General features: G+C 45.7%; 1 protein-coding gene across 1 annotated transcript in view; it reads right to left on the reverse strand.

The window, feature by feature from the left end:
* Window positions 1–20285, reverse strand: part of PGM2 (phosphoglucomutase 2) — a 173923-nt gene that overhangs the window by 104045 nt on the left and 49593 nt on the right. Inside the window, exons 2-4 of the mRNA XM_086964608.1 lie at window positions 17095–17178; window positions 16652–16845; window positions 9377–9566 (exon numbers count right to left, since the gene is read on the reverse strand). Of these exons, the coding sequence (XP_086820734.1) occupies window positions 9377–9566; window positions 16652–16845; window positions 17095–17178 (468 nt within the window). The remainder of the gene's footprint in view (window positions 1–9376; window positions 9567–16651; window positions 16846–17094; window positions 17179–20285) is intronic.

A 20285-nucleotide genomic window follows, 5' to 3' on the forward strand; every position in this document is an offset into this window, starting at 1 on the left:
AGGAGAGGGCCGCCGAAGTGAGGGAGGGGCCGCGCTAGGCCCTGAGGCCGCGGTACTCGCGTCACGTGACGGGGGCGCCCGGCCGCGTCATCGGCCCGCCCCCGCCAACGCCGCGAAGGGATTGGTCGCCTGTCCGGGCGGCCGGGAAGACAGGAAGAAGCGGAGGAAAAGCCCCGGGTCCCCGTGAGGGAGGGAGGACCCGGGTGAAGCTTCGTTGCAGGGCCCCCGTGGTCAGGAGGGAGCCCTGTGAAGGACGACCGGAGCGGGAGGCCACCCCGCCGGTCTGTGCCCCACGCGAGGGGCCGGTAAAGGCAGGCGGGGCCGGGGCGCATTGCCGGTGCCAGCCCCGCCTCCCGACCTGTGGGAACAAGTGAGGAGAACCCCGCACAGTGAAATCCCGGGTCCCCGTGCGAGAGGAGGATCTCGGGGGGAAAGCAGGGAGAGGGCCCAGACGGAGCCCGCAAGCCCCATCAGCCGGTGCCTGCAAAGGAGGAACCGGAGTACCTCCACCGGTGAAGAAGTGCCCTGAGTGCTGCCGCGAGTCCTGCGGCTGGTTGCCAGGCCACAGAGGGGGGGCCTCGAGGCACATTGTCGGTGCTTGCCCCCCCCCTTATCTCAGCCCCGGGAGAAGGCTGCGTGGAGCCTCCTGACCGCCCCCCCGCCCCCCCTTGACAGAGGGGCCAGCAGTGTGGTTGGAGCCCGGAGCCAGAACCCAGGAGCAGCCGGTGAGTGGGGCATATAAAGAGGGTGGAGAGGGCAGCGGGGCACAGGGTCGGTGCTCGCCCCCACCCATGACTGGTACATTTAAGACACCTTGTGATAGGGCACGAGATTGTAGGTGCTTCCAGTTGGGGCCGTATAGGTGGACCCTGGAGTGGGCAGTCATCTGAAGAGTGAATTGACAGTGATGCCTAGTGGTTGCCTGTTACCTGTGGTGCATAGGGTCCCAGACAGGTCGTGAAGCTCAGGTACAGGTGCTCCGGTCCCTAGAGGATAGGCTTAACCTTCAATCTATACGTTATGCCCCGAGGAGGATCTACCCCATGTTGAGGTTGGTAGGCCTTAGGTTCTATGCCCTGGGGATATTGTCTCCTCTAAGGTGACCCGGGAAGAGTTGTTGCCAACGCACTGCCTAAAGTTTATGTTGCTGGTTGGGGGCTGAAAAGCCATGTTCCCAGGATACCCTTGATGCCTAAGGTGTAAACCTCAGTTATTATTGAATGCCAGGGGCCTGCCTACCTGTTGTTCTATATCCGCAGGTGGAGGGTGGAGTAAAACTGGGTGTTCTCTTTTACTGCAAGGGTGCCACTAAGCTGGCCTGTCGAGTTATCTCAGGCCCCTGTCTATGCCCCAGATTTATGAGCTGTTGAACGGATTTATTCCAGGTGTTCCTGTAAGTTGTAAACTGTGATAACCTGTTGTTATTCCCTTACAGGGGTGGGGATTGGCGTCGTAACGCCTGAGGTGTATTGTTGCATGATGTGGGATTTTGAAATTACAGCTTCCCTAAGGATGAGACCCTGAGTTGGCCCCGCCAGATTGGCCCCAGGTCTAGTGTTTAATTAACCATCCTTTTTCCTTACAGCTATGGACTATGGACTCAACCCTTTTGTCCCATGTAGATAATTCCCCTGATGTACTTGGCTCCGGTGCCAGTTGGCGCCTTGTTGTGACTACCACTATTTTGTTCCTTTTTACCTTGCAGGATGGAGACATAACTAAACTTAATCTTTTTCCAACCAAAGGTGGTGTCGTGACTCTTTTTGTAGTGTGATTTGGGTGTCGTCTGTGGGTACTGCGTGAATGCTTCACATGTCCTCGAAGTTTGGCCTGCCCGCTTGATGCCATGCTACCCCCTTTGAGACTTGGGCAACCCCCATTTCCAACAGTGGTTAAGTGAAATTGCTTTGATTATTGCTTGAAAAGTTATATCTCAGTTACCCTCCAGTAATCTTTTTTGTTTTAGTGTCTTAAATCTTATAAAAATACAGTCTATTGTTATAAATTGACGTTGTGTTGATTTCTTCTGCAATTGTTTTGGTGCAGTTTAAATGCTTAACACTTGCTCCTCTGTGTAAGCCTTGCCACTCAGTGCCACAGCTACCCAGGGTTGAACTGAGGGTTTGACAGACTAAACCCAAGGGTCCTAAAGGGGTTGGTGAGTGCATTACCCAGTAAGGTTGCACAACCACACTATAGAATATGTCCCATTTCCTCAGATTGGTGCCTATTGGTGGGATCCATTACTTGTGTTTAACAGTACCATTCAGTTGTTGAAGTTAAGACCTTTGAGAATTCGCATAGGTAGAGACTCAGAAAAAAAGATTCTTGCTTGCCAAAAGTAATTTCTGTGAACATTATTGAACTCCTGGGTACTGTCTCTAAAGAACTGCAAAAACTTTGCCAAGTAGTAGAGAAGAGTTTGAAAAAATTTGGCCAAGTTTCCCACTGTAGAGTTTTGAACAAAGCCAGGAGCCACTTTTCCACAAAGGAGACATGGCGCTCGATTTGGCAAATCTGTTCTCAAGCAAGATCTGAGGACATTTTTTGCAGAGAGGAAGAGCATCATGGGAACTAAAGGCGAGAAACCTGCTTTGATAACATCCCTAATAGTCTGGGAGGAGGCTCACATGGTACTGTCATGCTTGAGGAAGAAATTGCCCCAAGGTGGTGGAGATGAAGAGGAGTTCGAGGACAATCACAGCCTGTTGAGTGGAGTCAGTGGGACAGGTAGAAACCTAACCACCCTTGGAGGGCCATGGAGGGTCTCCAGGGCCCACAGCCTGGCTAACGCTGAACACAGCCAGAGATCCATGAAGGAGAGCATGGGCTTGGAGGATAGGGCCATAGCTCTGCTGAGAAAAGGCTAGCCTAGAGGAAAGTAGGGCCAGGCTAGGCTTGAAGCCCAGAGGAGATGGTGGCTGTAGATCTAGAAGTGCTCATGGGGTGCCCCCAGTTTAAAGGTGTAAACGGGGATGTGCCTAGTTATATTAATGGGGATGACATTGACGAGTGGCTGGCCTCATCTTAGAGAGCTCTCAAAATGAGGAAGGTGGAGGCACAATACTGGGACACAGCTCTGTGGGACTTAGAACCAGCGGTTGGTAGATATAGCCTACTCACACTGGAGGAGGAGGCTGCTGAATTGTACACCCACATGAAGGCAGTCCTTGTTGAGCTTTTTGGGTTAACTCCTGAAGAGTATAGGCTGGAGCTTACATCCCTTCAGAAAGGTACTACACAAACATGGGGAGACTTTGTTGATACCTTAGTTAAGGTACTAGTTGGCTGGAGTAAAGACAACACAGTGGATACATTTGAAGGGCTCTACAATCTGGTTAAGGAGAACATTTTAACAATTTGTCATTCAGAGAATGTGCATCAGCATCTGGTGGATACTACTCTGTCTAGCCCCAGGGAACTGGGCAAGATAGCTAATAGCTAATAGATAGTAAGAACCAGGGCCCCTAAAACGACCATGGGTGGTGACCAGAAGATAAGTTGTCAGGTACCCTCTCAGGGGAAAGAGGAGGGGAAAGGAAAAGGAAATATAGCCCTAAAGAGTCCCCAAAAGTAGCCCAAGATGGGAGTCCTGAGTCACATCCCATTCAAAGGGAAAGGGTTATCAGGGCAAGAAGTTTGACTGCTTGAAGGCAGGGGGTTGCTTTGACTGTAAGCAGCCATGGCACAAAGAGGGGGGGGGGGGTGCAATGTGCAACAAATAGGCACCCGCTGGTGACCACTCTGAAGGGTTGGCGAGTATAGGGATTAGATGGGAGGTTTTCCTTAGAGATCTTAAGGGGTACCATAAGGCCATCTTAGTGTCCCTGGGTGGGGAGAACACTGAGCCTTTGGCCCACAGGCCTCCTAGCATGGAGAAGTATAGGCATTGGGCAAAAATCAATGGTGTAGAGATGAAGGCTCTGATGGATACAGGTGCCAGTGTAACCATGGTTATGGATAAACAGGTATACCCTGAGCAGAACTTACCTGAGGAGGTGCGCCAGATTGTCAACGCTGACAATGTCACTAAGTCACACCCTATGGGTGTGGTTAACTTTGAGTGGGGAAGAGTTGCTGGCCCAAAGAACAAAGCTGTGTTCCCTGCTATCCCAGTTGAGTATTTGCTGGGCAATAATGTAGAAACTTCTGCTTGGGCAGAAGTAAAGAGGAGGACCCATGCAGCAATGCTGGGTCTCCCTGAATGGGTGTGAGTCACAACCAGAACACAGAAGGCTCTGAGAGAGAATCAAGGGATCCTGGAGCCTGAAACTATGGAGCAGGTGCCTAAAGTCAAGAGGAGGGGTGGGAAGGTTGGCAGCCCAGCCTCCAAAAGGTCCAAAGGCCCAGAAGGAGCCCAACACTTAGGTGGAAGGCCGATTGCCTGAAGAACTGGATCCTGGAAACTTGCCAGATCTGGCAGAGCTCCAAAGAGCAGGGGGGTCTCCTAGAAAGGGCCTGAGCAATGGACAAATGACCTGTCCCCCTCTAGAAAACCTGTGACAGTTAGCTGCTAAACAGGCACAAGGGGACACATGCGGTACCCACAAGGTACACTGGGAGGAGGGGCTCTCGTACAGTGAGCCAAGGGGCCCCAAACTGGGACCTCCAGGAGACTGGTGGTCCCTCAACGTTACAGGGAGTTTCTCCTTAACATGGCCCATGATATCTTCATGGCAGGGCAGCTGGGGCAGAACAAGACCTGGAAAAAGCTAGTCAACCACTTATACTGGCCCCAGATATCTGAGAGGTTAAGGAGCTTTGCCACTCTTGCATTACCTGCCAAGTCAGTGGCAAGGCAGAAGGCAAGTCAAAGGCTCCCCTTATTCCACCACCAGTGGTGGGGACATCATTGGAGTTGGTGAGGATAGATGTGTTGGTCCCTTAGACTCACCCACAGCTTCAGGCAACAGGTTCATCCTAGTGGTAATGGTCCATGCCACTAGATGTCCTGAGACAATTCACCTAAAGACAGTCACTGCCCCTGCAGTGGCTAGAGACCTCTTTGGAATCTTCACCAGGGTTGGGTTCCCTAATGAGGTTATCTCAGTTAGGGGCATGCATTTCATGTCCACCTATCTGAAGGCAATGTGGGAGGAATATAGAGTGACTTACAACGTCACCACCCCCATATCATCCCCAGGGTAATGGTTTAGTTGAGAGATTCAACAAACAATAAAAGGCATGATCATGACTTCAGTCCCTGTGAGCTTCTCTTTTGACAGCCTGTGAGAGGTCCACTCAGCTTGGTTAAGGAAGGTTGGGAAAGCCCCCTCAAAGAACCTAAGCAGGACATAGTGGACTATGTACTTGGCCTTCGCTCCAGAATGGGTGAGTATATGAAGAAGGTAAACAGGAATCTGGTGGTGAGTCAGGAACTTGTCATGCACTGGTATAACTAAATGTCCTCTTGGTGTGGGTCTTAGAGCCTGCAGAACCCAGGGCCTTACAGGACAAGTGAACTGACTGTGCCCCATCATAGAGAAGAAGGGGGAAATCACCTACTTGGTAGACCTGGGTACTTCCAGGAACCCTTACAGTGCGATTCATGTCAAAAGGCTCAAGCTAAATCACGAGAGGGCAGACATCACCATGTTGATGGAAATAGATGGAGGCGAAGAAAAAGAAAGTGACCTTTTCCCAGACTTCCTATCTGCAAATGCCCAACATGGAACTGTGGAGGCAGTGATTCTCTTCCCCACACTGATAGACCAGCAACAAAGGAACTGCTATGATTTACTGAAGCAGTTTGCTGGACGGTTCTCTCTTACCCCAGGTCTGACAACATGGTGTACCCATGATGTCGACACCGGCAACAGCTTGCAAGTCAAGAGTAAAATGTACAGATTGTCTGACCAGGTTAAGGCCAGCATCAAGGCTGAGGTTGCCAAGATGTTGGAGCTGGGAGTGATTGAGCCTTCCAGCAGTCCATGGGTGCCCAAACCTAACCTCAAGAGGGCTAAACCCGAGACGAGGCTCTGTGTGGACTACAGGGGCCCAAATGCAGTCACCAAGATGGATTCGCACCCCATTCCAAGAGCTAATGAGCTAATTGACATGTTGGGGAAAGCTAAGTATCTGAGCACCTTTGACGTGACATCAGGTTATTGGCAGGTTTCCCTCAGTCCAGGAGCCAAGGAGAGGCCTGCTTTCTCCACACCTGAGGGCCACCTTCAATTTAAAGTGCTGCTCTTTGAGTTGAAGAATGCCATTTGCACCTTCCATAGGTAGGGGAATGGTGTACTATCAAGATTGGAGTCCGTCAGTGCAGCTTAGCTTGATGCTATCACTGCATTTTGCTCCACCTGGGAGGATCACCTGGTTCACCTCAAGAAAGTGCTTCAGGCCTTGCAGCAGGCAGGCCTGACTATCAAGGCAAGTAAATGCCAGATAGGGCAGGACTCTTGTGTGTACCTGGGCCACTAAGTTGGTAGAGGCCATGTACAACCTCTTCAGCCCAGGAGCCAGACCATCCTGGCTTGGGAGCCTCCCAAGACCCAGGTCAGAGCCTTCTTAGGCCTGACTGGATACTCTAGGAGATTCGTGAAGGGTCATTGGACCATGGAGGCCTCATTACCTGGCTTGACCTCCAAGAAGCAGCCCAAAATGTTATCTGGCTTGAACAGTGCCAAAAGGTTTTTGACACTCTCGAGGAAGCACTGCACTCAGCACCTGTCTTGAAGGCCCCTGACTTCAGTAAATAGTTTATTGTCCAGAAAGAGGTCAATGAATATGGGTTAAGTGCAGTATCGCCAAAAGTAAATGGCTTGGACCAAGATCAGCCAGTTGGCTTCATCAGCAGGAAACTCCTTCATAGGGAGCAGCATTGGAATACCTTTGAGAAGGAGGATTTTGCTTTGGTTTTGTCCCTGAAGAAGCTAAGACCCTACCTGTTTGGGACTCACTTCAAAGATGAAACTGACCACAGATCACTCAAATGGCTAATGCAGGTGAGATGAGACACCCAAGTTGTTGAGGTGATTCATTTCCCTACAGGGGATGGACTTCACAGTGGAACACAGACCTGGAACGGACTATGCCAATGCAGAAGGCCTTTCCAGGTTCTTCCACTTAGATGATGATAATCACCAGGACAAAAGTTAGTTGATCATCACCTTTCATCTGGGATTGAGCCATGTAAGGTAATGCCATTTTTTTATTGTCATCCCCTAGTTTTTCGACTGATGCTGCTAGTTTTCCAACTCTGAGAGTGCACTGAGAGCAGCTAACCAGACCTAGTGCCAGTGCCTGGACCCTAAAGTGTATGTTGAATTGGCTGTACCCAGTTATAAATGTCTAACTTACCTGTATGTCCCTAATAAATGGTACTCTGGTACTCAGGACATGCAAGTTAGACTGGTAACCCAGGGCTGGCAGCACTGTGTCCAAGTAAAACAAGCCCCCCAGTCCGTCAATCCTGGTAGAGCAGTCCTCCGCTGCTAGCACACCTTTGCCATAGAAGGTAATAGCAAAGCTGTCACTTCCCCTGTACATGTCAGTAAGACATCCCTCTGGCAGGCTTACCGAGTACAAATAGCAGGGTACAACACATGTCACAGGCACAACATGTATTTGGCATGTCTGCAATTGGCATACTTCCCTACATGTACTGCTTCCTAGGTACTCCTACCTTCTACCTTTTGCGTGGGAGATGACAGCCATTCCTTGTTTAAGAGAGGTTTCTCCCTTTTTAAGTTAAACCATCTATTTCCATTATCCTGTATTGGTGCGGCTTTCCGAAGCAATGGGAAAACGTGGAATGCGGTTTCTCCTACAATCCACAAACCACAAGGAGCAGTCCCAACTGGTCTAAACTTTTAACCTTGGGATCAGAGTCAGGGAAAACTGCACAACAACAGGAAGAATCACCTCCTTTGGATTGGATTGGATTTGAGGTTTTAAATAAAGCAGACCTTTGGCTGGCTCCGTCTTCCTGCCTTGGTCAGCAGTGGATATTGTCACCTTAAGACAGCACTGGAAGATCATCTTAACACAGAACTACTGCACGCTGGTGAGGAAAGGAGTGTTTTCAATGATGAAACCACTGTCTAGGTAAAACACATAGCTCTATGTTTAGATTCCTTTTTTAAAGGGTTTCAAAGGCCTGTCATTTGACAAGAGCATTTCATAGTGTTAATATTGTGTATTGCATTCGTTAGGAGCAAATCAATGCACCTTCTTTATTTTAAAAAGTCTTATAATATTAGGAAAACAAAAGATTACAGAAGATTGTTACTTACAATTTTTACATAAAAAAAAAATCTATATTCTTACCAGCAATTCTTCATAATGTGAATCACTGTTTTTATTACAACCAGGAAGGAAAACGTAACGTGCCCTAACTCACCTACTGCACCTCCTTCAACCGAAGAGGAGCTTTGCCATTCTATCCCCTTGGGCATGATCTCCCCCCTCTTTCCAATAAAACAAAAAGAAAATTCATCATGTTTTTAGAAGTTTTTTTGGCACAAAATATATGAAGATGGAAAATTTACAATTGAAGCACAAAGTGCGACTTTATTGTAGATAAGGACAAAACAATACAACAAACTGTTCTTCAAGATAAGAGAACATTATCCAAAATAAATATACGTTTTAAATGCCCTAGTACAGTTACATAATAACTATAGTATAAATTTAGACTATGTAATCCCACTATTAGGCCCACACACGTACCAACACTGCCAACCACATCACAAACTGAAAGAAATCTAGAAGTCACTTTACAACTGTCCATGCTCAGGAAAATGCCACAGCTCCTTCAGACCTAGCCTGGGTAAGAGTTAAGCAGGGCACCAGCGATTGCATGTGGTGGCAAATCATGATGGCGCGTAGTTTCATCTGACTTGAATATAGCAATTTAACTTACAAATGCATTCACAAAAAAGACTAAAGTTCAAGCAGCCACATTGTCCCCAAGTAAATGGAAATGTGCCTAAGCAAATTTCCTCAAAAATACTAACTTGGCTTTTCATGGACAAAAGGATCACATTCACAACAATTTTGCACAACTCAGAAGACTAACTGGACAAATGCACAGACTGGCACCCCACGAATCACATGCCAGGCACCAATGCTTGACCAGCTCACACCCGATTCGCCCATGTCCATCAAGCTACCGAGAAACGGAGACAGATGGGTGGGTGAGAAATAATGCCTGGAACCACAGCCTGGGGCAGAACAAACACTTTCACTTCAGCAGAATCCTGGAGAAAGTGGGCAGGTGCTCAAACCTCAAATCTGAATGAATTTAAACTAGACCTCAAACATTTTGTTCTTCCCACTGCACACACTTCAACACAGCAGCACTCTGAAATACCCAGATGGCGAAGTGCAAAATCGACATACATAAACCAAAAAAATAAATGATTCTTACCAATACACCTTTGCCCTCCTCTGGATTGGGGTATTTCACAGTTGGGAACTCGGGGTCAGGGTCCTTTTGTTCAGCAACCGCAAGGGGCCCATCAAAACCGAAGGCCCGGAAGGCAGACTGCACGAACACATGGCCCACGCCGTGCACAGAGGTGTGCACAAATTTCAGTTTAGACTCCTTGTTGATTTCCCTGCAATAAAAAGTGAGAGTGTTTATGAGTGGGTGGATTCAACTGAAGAAAGTACATGCTTCCTCTAAATAATGCTCACAAGTTAAATACAAGCCACTCAAATGCATATTTGGACACCGAAGAAGGACCCACGTATTAAAGTTTAAAACATTTTTTTTTTTTGCCGTGAGGGTGTTTTTGAGATTTTCTACCAAACAGAGTGATTTCCACCAAGTTGCTTTGGAAATACCGATTTTTGCGTAAAAAACAATGAATAGGCATGCTCTTTTAATGTCATTATCAGATTGGAGTAACTAGTGTGTTCTGCTGTATCACCTCTCAGAAAGAGAGGTAGCAAGCAGGTAGTATCAGCAACTGCCAGGAAGACATTGGCAGTGCGATGCTCATCTGGAGGCTGCCTCCTGCCCACTCCTGAGACTGGGTTCCACTCCTGCCCCTTTTTAGGGCTCGCCCCTTTTCTATTTCGCAGAAATAGAAAACAGGTGTGAGTCCTTATGTCGCTGATCCAGTTCTTTCCCCAAAGGCTCTCTTCAGGTAGCTGATTGGCTCTCTTCAAGGAGGATTTCCAACAGTTCACGTGAATCCCAATCACGTGACCTGCTCTCATGCACGAGCCTTCAAAGCCTCAGCCATTTGCTTCCCAACCAGCGCTGCAGGCCGTGACTCGTATCAAAGGCAGCCCAGCCCAGCTTCTCCCAGCAGGCAGCCCACCCCCTCCCTCTCTTGACTTTCAGTGACTTCACACTTCGTGCCCCTGTCCCTTCAAGGCAGCCCAGCCCAGCTTCTCCCAGCAGGCAGCCCACTCCCCTCCCTCTCTTGACTTTCAGTGACTTCACACTTCGTGCCCCTGTCCCTTCAAGGCAGCCCAGCCCAGTTTCTCCCAGCAGGCAACATATCCCCCCTCCCTCTCCATATGGTCGCTCGAGTTCCAAGCTTCCCCAGTGTGCGCTCGTTCACTTCACTTTTTCACGGCCGCAGGTTGTGACTCCTTTACCACTGATTTGCCAGTTGTAATGCTTTCTGTGTGCTGCTGTGAAGGCATTCTGCTTCAATTTTAAACATTAGGCCAGACACTTTTTCACGGCCGCAGGCCGTGACTCCTTTATAATGTTGTAAATACAAAACACTGACTATGCTGAACAATGTACCATTTAAAAATAGCTATTCATTATTTTCTTACTGCGAACCGAGTGTCTATAGATTAATCTTATTTCACCTGTAAACTTTGTGAGCAAATCAGAAAAGGGCCTTTTCTTTTGAGGAAAATAAATGTTTATTTCTAAAGCGCTACAACGTATCCAGGGTTTCTCAGCGCTAGATCGAAATTTTTATAATTACATGTTTTTAGGCCTGCCCAGCCTGTGCCGTCTCTCCCGACCCCTTAACCCTTCACCCTGCCCCCACCTCCTTCTGTCTCCCAGTCCCTTGCTGTCGTCCAGTTCCTTGTTTCATCTTTGTTTGCCCTCTCCTTTCTCTTTTATTCTCCCTCCAAGTCCATCTGAGAGCTGTCTTTATCTTTATCTTTCTGTCCCTTCATCTTTCACCATGTTCTTTTCCCCCTGTCGCCCTTTTCACTTTCTCCCTTCTTCCTCGCTCTCTCGCTTCCTTCTTCCTCTCATTGTTCCTCATGCTGGAAAGACCGTGAAACACAGTGCAAGAAAGTGTGTTGTGCATATGGAGCGGCGTAAAGCTTGAGAGACTAAGCTGCTCGTGTGGCATTATACCAACACTTTTATTAAGCTCACTGAGCCGATAATACTGATGTTTGTTGGTAAAGCGAGTCGGATATTGTGCAGCTCGTGCACCGTGCGACACGGGTGTGCAGAGCAGATTGCCTCTTAGAACACGCTGAAGTTGTGCAAAGCACCCTGCTGCAGATAAAATAACACACCAAACCAGCTGGACATTGACCATCTATTAAACCCAGAGCACTTCAGTTCCGTCCCTCCTCCCCCCTAATTACATCCCTGTCACTCGAGCCCTGAAGCTTTTTATTGAGCCTGCGGAACCACGTCCTTTGCTCTTTTTTCCAAAGCATTGTTCTAGCCTCCAGCCTCCCATCCCCAAATCGAGGGGCTTTTGTCCATGAGCAGAGATTTATCCTAGTGTAGGGGCACATCATAAGGGCTGTCACAGGGGCACACATTTTCGAGTAGTGAAGTGTGGACAGTTGATCCTTCATTAATACTCATTACAACTAGACTTATTCGGCAGGGGGGACACTAAATTATGCATTAAGGTTGTCTAAATTATGAGGCAAGAAAAGACAAATTATGTGGTACAATGTGCAACATTTTTAATACTTTTAATTCATTATTTTGTCATTTTACACATGGTAATGCTCTCTGATGAATGATTTGTGCACCAGTTATGTTACACAAGGACACTTTCATTGTGTGGTAGGCGCAGGGAGATAAAGTGATTTGATCAGAATCACAGGATGCTTAGCCCACGCTGAGGCTCCAACTCGGTTCCCCAGCAGCATTTGGCACATCAAAGGCTTCGCTGCCCCGCCCCCCGCCGTCACTTATTCACGGCCACAGGCCTGCCCTCCTCTTGCTGTCTGTAGTTCCTTTCACCCCCGCCGTCGTCCTGCTGTCCGTGGTAACTCTCACTCATGGCTTCAGTTGCAAATGTTTAAACTTGCTGTTATATCGGCCCTTGTGTAGCACAAACAACGGATTACAAATACTATAGGTGTCACATTTCCACAAGTTAACACTATTAGCATTGTAAATTACAAAGTTATTAATTTCCAAAATTTCAAAACAAAAACATAAATAATAAATTTGTCATTTACAATACTAATCCCTCAAACTTTACTAATGAGAGCCCTATTGCATTGCAAATGCTTGTTTGCTTTGCCCTTGAATGATATAACCGCCCCTGTCACTTTCTCGGGTCCTGCACCTGAAATAGCTCCCACACAGTTAATTCTACTTGTAGACCTTCATGCTACTTACCAAAAAAAGCGCTTCAACACACCATCAGGGGTTAGAAGGGCTATATAAATACAAACCTTCGTTCCTCTTCTATCCTTCTGCTATCCTTCCGAATCCAAATAACTGACTAACATATCCACCACTTAAAATGTACATGCATGTTTCACTATACTAATTCAACACTAATCCTCTATGGGTCCCAGAGTAGCGTGCTACTCGCTGAAAAAGCGCTTCGACGCCTTGTCAGGGGTAGTACGCGCTACACAAATGCAATTACAATACAATATTACTGGGAAAGCCACAGGCGGTAAAGCTACGGTTAGTAGCAGTGACCAATCTTCAATGCCAAGGGGCATGGTGAGGCCAATTTACACCCAGCCTACTCACCCTCTTTGTATCCTAACCAGGGTAGGGTCGCAGTGGGGACCCACGATTGGATTCTCTGCACCTAAACGTCTGAGCAAAATCCAGTTCTTATGCCAAATATGTGCCCACTGACTGATCAACAATGCATTTATACCCTTGTCCAAGCAGGTAAATCAGCAGTACTCCTCTCAGAAACTAATATTGTACCGAACAAGTTACTTACATTTGGTAACGCTCTTTCTGGAGGACACCACCGGGGAGGTACTGGTTGGGTATCTTTTCTAAAGCTGAGAAACAAGCGGTTAGAAATGTCCATTAAACAGCACACGTTACTTACCTTTTTTTAATGCTGTTTCTTGTGGAAACTCTGTCTAACTGCAGATTTCTCCTCGCCCTCCCACCTCCCCATTCAGGGTATGGACTATTCCATCAAATACGGTTCCAAATAAGAGATATGCACACTGGCATGAACAATTCGTTTTTTGGGCTCCAAGGGTGCAGTCAATGTCCTGAAAGAAACTGAAATCAGTGTGCTTAGGTGGCACTTACATGCTGCTCCAGCTGTCACTTCCGGGGTGGGGCAGAGTTGTCATGGAGCTGCAGGAAGCACCTACTAGTGTGGTTGGGTATTGCCAAAAAAATCTTCCATATCCAGCAGGACGTCTGGGAAGATTCTAAAGGGGAGGAATAGGAGCTAGAAGTATCCCTCCGAAAAACACATACAGACCAACTCAACCCAGGAGAGAAGGAATTTTTCACCTCCCTTTATTTAGGTTTGTTTTGCTGAAGTGGCCGACAAATGGTAGAAAGGATTTGTTGCAAGCCAGGGCATCAATATAAGTGTACTAAATATTACAGTTGCTAATATTCTGCATAAAAGCTGTGTTTTCACAGACAAATCCTGGTTAATCGAAATGGAAGTTCTAATCCACTGTCACCACTGAGAGTATCCTATCAGCAGCAAATCAAAAACATCACTACAGATGTATGTAAGCTGCATTCCTATTTTAATTGTGCTTGATACAGCTATACTGTGCAATATCCAGACTCTCATTTTCGCGAAAGCTTTCTAATTTAAAACATTTGTTTATTTTCATTTGCATGTTGAAATCCTTCTTCTGAATTAGAAAATGTCCCATATTTACAAACCATCAAATCTCTCTTCCTCAGGGGGCCTACAGGTGCATTCAGACAAAACAGAGCTTATGGAAAGGTGGTCTTAACGTTTTTCAAATAAGAAAGTACTCAAAGTTCAATGTTTGAATTACATTTAATTAATTAGTCGCATCTTGTTATCTGGATTCTCCAATGGCTGGTGTCTTTATACTTTTCAATTAAATTATAATTTGAAATAACTGATTCATTACGATTACTTCTTCAAATTAATTGCAATGATTTTTCAATAAAATGTTTTCAGTCATATAGATATAACATTTTCAAACAAGTGACATTTTCTAATTATTTTAAAATACAAATCGAAATTACAAAAAAACGTTTTACCATTTAACGGAGAATAAACCACGTATTTCTGGTAAGTGTGGACACATGATTGCACATTCAGTAATATTAACTTTTGTGAAAATATATTGGTGAGCGGCCTCCCACATTCGCTCAGCTCTCCTGCATCGCAGAAGAGAGAAACTGTAGTGATGTGACATTGTGCACATTGTGAAAATAAGTAGTTTCATTTCTTTCAAACACCCTGTGGAAGTCTGTCTGGCTGGTCAAGTTAAAAATGTTCACCAATACTGTTCCAGCGTTTATGGTTTCAACCTCAAAATGCGACGAGAATTTTTACATGTTTCGCTGGACCCATCACTCCGAAAAGAACAGTGCGCCAGACTCTTCTTACATCCATGGCATCTCTAGGAGTTATTTGAGACAAGTCTCTCAGCACACGCAATAGTGTATTAACACAAATAAGTCATCAGTCGTCCATTTGTTCTCCATTTCTTTCTTTAATTGGGTTTTTGATTCCTGTCAGCCAACACATGTTTAGTCTGTCGTGAGTGGGAAACGGGCGCATTGCCGATACTCGGTCTATGGAGCCTTTTGCCTGGACACGGGTGAGAGGATTTTTATAGCTTAAGACATACTTTTTCACATACTCCGACTTATCGTGTTACTGCTGCTATATATTTCTTTAATCTGAGGATATACTGTACTGACCTCAGAGTGCAACTGCGAATTACAGCCCTGAGGAAGTCCTAGGATGACACCCACAGACGAAACACGTGCTGGCTGGTAGAGGAATCAAAAACACAATTAAAGAAAGAACTGGCGAACAAAAGGTCGACTGATGCCTCATTTGTGTTAATACACTATTGTGTGTGCTGACAGATTTGTTTCAACCAATATGTTAGGGGATGCAGAAATTACATCCCTTCTAGCACCGCACGAATATCAATATTGCCTATATTTTTTGTTCTGTCTTGGTCTTCGTTTCCCTCTAGATCACATCTCTAGGAGTTATCAATTACTTCCTTTAGAGGAATTATTTGTATTCACGTATTAATTCTTGGATGGGGCCACACATCCAGCCATGAGTACAACTATTTAAGCAGTGCTACACTTCGCTGCAGAATGCGATGCTTTGCAGAACATGGGTCTCAGAAGCTGGGAGTATTTAGAAAAAAAATTAAAATACTGGTTTACAGCAAAATAATCAAGTGGAGTAATACATAGAGGTATTTATTACACCAAATGAACTGCACGGAATTCCCTCACTGGTCAATAAAACGCAGGCATAGAGGGAGCACATGAAAATCCATCTCTACCTTGGTGGGCAGGAAAGAGGAAAAGGGACCATTTCCCTCACAGAGGTCTACTTCCGGTGGGACAATGTGATGTCCCTAGAGAAGAACACTCCATGAGCAAGGATATGTTCCTCAAGACTCTCCCATAAGACAGATGCAGTTCCTCTGATGGATGACCCACAAATGGCGCACACACTTAGACATGTAAAATGCTGTTCTAAATATTGTCAGGGTTTTCTGTCAAATCCAGACCACCGAACTAGCACTTTGGTACGCAGAACCAGAGATGTGATGGTTTGTGTCTGAATTTACATAAGGTCGCGAGAACCCAAACAAGGTTCCTCCAGAGGTCCACTTATGTGAGTGCAGTCTCCCACCCATCACTTCCGTTGGTAGAATCAATCGTTCCTTTCCTTAATATGAGCATAGGGCTTCTATCTCCCCTTAAAGAAACAGTTATTGGTAAATTCCTACATATTACTAATAGCGATTGGTGAAACCATTTTTTTTATGAGAGGCGTAAAAAGGAAAGGTAAAACAGAGACCTGTCTTCCAGAAGGAAATGAAGTGATACTTCAGTCAAACATGGTGATAAGACAATTAGCATAGAGATTTCATAGGTAGTACAGAAATGCTCTTTCTGAAATGTATAAATAGCATACACTCTGAAAGCATATATCCCTGAAGAAATCTTGGAATGAGTCACATGGTGTAACAATGGAAGAGAACACCATTAGGAAAAACAAGGAGGGCAATCATGGCACAGTGTTCAACCAGAAATTGGTTAAAAAACGGACTGGAAACGGCATGAATAAACAGTAGGAGCTAAAGTAAGTACTAGTGTAAGTTCAAAGATTACAATTCATATGGAGTGGCCGCAAAACTGGCAGTGCGTTATCACATCCTCATATCTTTCTGTTTTTACATGACTCAATCGTTGGTACCAATTTTGCAGCAGATGTTAGTCGTTCCAAAGAGCATGTGGTGAAAGAATGATATGGAAGGATCCTTAGAAACTCACCTGTGGAGGCAGTATCTTTGAATGTCTGCCATGTAATCTTTATCGATGGAGGCGTAGGGATCATGAAGAAGTGTGCTCTTGTCTATAAGATCATCGTCCCACGCTTGTGGCCAGGGCTCTAAATTTTCTTCTATGGCGAGCGCAATTCCCTTATCATGAGGAGAAATTATCTGAGCTCCATTTTCCCAATAAACCTGTTGGGAGTAAAAAAAAAAAATATTTGGTGTGTGAGTTTCAAAATGAATAGCTATTGTGCCTCACATATTTAGTCTTACTCAGGTGACATATACATTTTATTCCCTTTTTCAAATGGAATTCAGAATATCAATTCTAATTACACTTAAAAGCAAATCCAGATCACATTTTTTCGCATTAACAAAAGAGAATAATCTCAGTTATGTTTTCTGAAAGCCAACTAGTCACAACTTTTCATGATCTCATACCTTATAGCCATCGTCCTGCTTTGGGTTATGAGATGCAGTCACCATGATTCCAGCACACAGGTTCAGATGAGACACGGCATACGGCTGCAGGCAGATCAAAAGACAAATGTGTTAATGCAGGCTTACACGCAATTTCAGTAGGATCTCTTCAGAATGGAAACAAGTTAATTTTCAGCCCTAGTGGAAAAGAGAAGGCAAAGACACAAATAATATTTCGACCTAGCCTTATGGGAAAGCTCTATGTCCTAGGGCATAAGAGGATGCTGTAACAAACGGCCAAGATAGATTATGAGGGACTCGTGAGATGAGGGGTGGCAGTTTAGAAAAGATAACTGCAGATTGGGAGTTAACTTGATGCACACAGCAAGAGCTGTTGAAAGTCACACAAACATGTATAGTTAGTTGGTCAAAGATTAACCATCAGTATCATCTTAGCAATTGTAGGTCTTCACTACAGGGTAGATGGAGTACAGGTAAAAGTTATTAGGTATTCATTTCTTGATTCGCTGTCTCTAGATATCGTAAAACCGCCGAGGGAACTACCCATACCACACGGTGCAATTTTCCCCCGGTTGATTTTAGCTCCCCATTTAGAGTTCTGCAGTGCAGAATGAATACTGATGACCCAATACTCTGTATTTTACCTCGTTTGAATCAGCAAAACAAAGAACTGTGTGGTGCAAATGTTGTCAGGAATTACCTGATGACATTTGTGTAGAAATAAAACAGCCGGACGAGTTCCAATTTGCCCACTGCTCTGTCAAATAGAGTGTAAAACCAGTTTGTGGCCACTTAGACATCATCAGCCTATTTGCAATGAGGAACTTAGGTAACATGAAATTTATCTAAAAGGTAGGGCAGACGTATATAAAGGCATTTCTCAGGGTGAAGGAAAGATTTGCATCAAGCTTGCTTATCCACAAGCACATTAACAGCCAACTACAGTGACCTATGAGTACAGATAAGGAAGCAGTTACTGGGGTTTACCTCAATAATAATGTATTATGCAATAGGTATTGTTAAAAACAACACATTCAGCACTGGAAAAGCTTAACAACAGAGGGCGATTCCCAAGAATATTTTTTTCATAATAGACCTGAATAATGTGTTAAGATTGCCTAGTGGGGAAAATTGAACAGGAAAATAATGCCATGCTTCCGATTAGTGCTACGCTCTCGGGCGGGGATCATTATCTGAACAGACACTAAGGAACCTAAGGAACCTAGCATATTAGACTAATCTCAACTACCAACTACTGTGCTCAGTTGTGTATTCACACCATCTTGTGAAAGGATGTTTGTTGGTTGTTGGTTTGTTGGTTACTCGGTAATGCACTGCCTCTGATTGCTACCTCATACATGAAAGATTGGCTGCCTATTATTGCAGTATTATAATTCTACCTATATTTTGAACAGGCTGCCTATTATCGTCTGCCTATTATTGCAGTATTATAATTCTACCTATATTTTAAACAGTGTTAATGCAGATTGCTACCTCATATATGAAACTATTATTCCCCTACCTGTATTTTAAAGTTTTGTAATGCACGGCTTGTGATTGCTACCTCATGCATGCCTATTATTGCAGCAGTATAATCCTACCTATATGCTGAACGTTTGCAATGCAGATTGCGACCTCATATATGAATGAATCTCTGCCTATTATTGCAGTATTATAATTCCACCTATTTGCTGAACATAATAACGCTCAGAGTACGACCCCATTTATTGTTGTTTACCAACTAATGTCACCTTCGATTCTTTGATTCAGATTTTTGACGCATATACTGTATTGTGTACATTCTCGTTTATTGTAAACTTGCACATTTCTCACTTTTCTTCACTGTCAATGTACTAGCACTACCTCAAATTGTTCTGGTGAATAACTAGTATTATTATTGCTCATTATGCACCGTTTGACACCACTCATACTTTTATATTCTTGTATATTTCGCTACATTATTTAAGCTGGACCGTCCGCTACCTCATATTTCGCTACATTATTTAAGCTGTACCATCCGCTACCTCATATTTCTTCACTCATTAGTGTACACTGTGTGTCGCACTATCATCTACCCTCCCACACCCACCTCACCGCCACACTCACCTACACATATAACGCCATCCTAGCATGGAGCCCATCGGCAGGCACACATTTAAAATCAACTACCCACCCGCACTCACCAAAAAAGCCGCTAAACGCTTTAAACACAACTTCCTGAGGTCTCACCCTGAAATCCCCTTTGTCGACACCTACTTCTCACCAGTCAATGGATCCCTTAACATCGATATCATCTTCCACACCTCTCGCAGAGCTCAATGGAGAAAAATGTTCCTCACTCTGCTCACTGTCTCCACCACCAGGAAATCTGCTCACTGCTTCACTCTCTCCATCACACCCTCCCAACTCTTCCTAGGCAGAACCACTATTACTATCTACAATAACGGGATTGTCCTAATTCAATCCACAGACAGGAACCTGGAACTACTAGACAACCTGTTCCCCACTTTCAAAGAGAACCTCTCCAACCATCGGACCCCCACTCACATCCCCGCCAGTATTATCACACTAGACCTCACAGCCCCCACCGACAACTCTTCTTACCTAGCTCAGCACCAGAACGACACACACCTCATCTCCTCCCCCAACACAACAGCAACTCACCCACCTGCTGCAACCACCCCACACTCCGCAATCACAGACATAAATAATCTCCCATCACACATCAGCCGACCCCACACTCCCACCCCGGTGACACCCACTCATTATACTCCCACCCATCCTCTCCCCCCTGACATCATAAACCCCGCCCACAACCCCTCTAACCTAGTTCAGCACCAGATCGACACACATAGCGACAAATCCCACACCCTGTCCCCCCCTCTCTCAGCCCCCACTTCCACACGCTAACTAACCATACAGAGCACACCACATCTACTACCGTATCCCCCCCGCCCCACGACAGGACCATCTCCAACCTCAACTCCCCCCCCACTCTCAGCCCTCACTTCCCTTCAGGCTCCCCTTTCACCACCATCATACACTCCACTTCCACCCCGCTCTCTCCGCCTGCCATGAATCCCCGCCTCCACGCCCCCAATCTCCTTCATACTTCATCCACTCCCATCGCCCCCCTACCCTCTCTCCCTAACACCAACCCGCACGACGACAACACGGAGCCCTGCATGAAC

This window comes from Lissotriton vulgaris, chromosome 3_2, assembly GCF_964263255.1.
Source record: "Lissotriton vulgaris chromosome 3_2, aLisVul1.2, whole genome shotgun sequence".
In the NCBI taxonomy this organism is placed as follows: Eukaryota; Metazoa; Chordata; class Amphibia; order Caudata; family Salamandridae; genus Lissotriton; species Lissotriton vulgaris.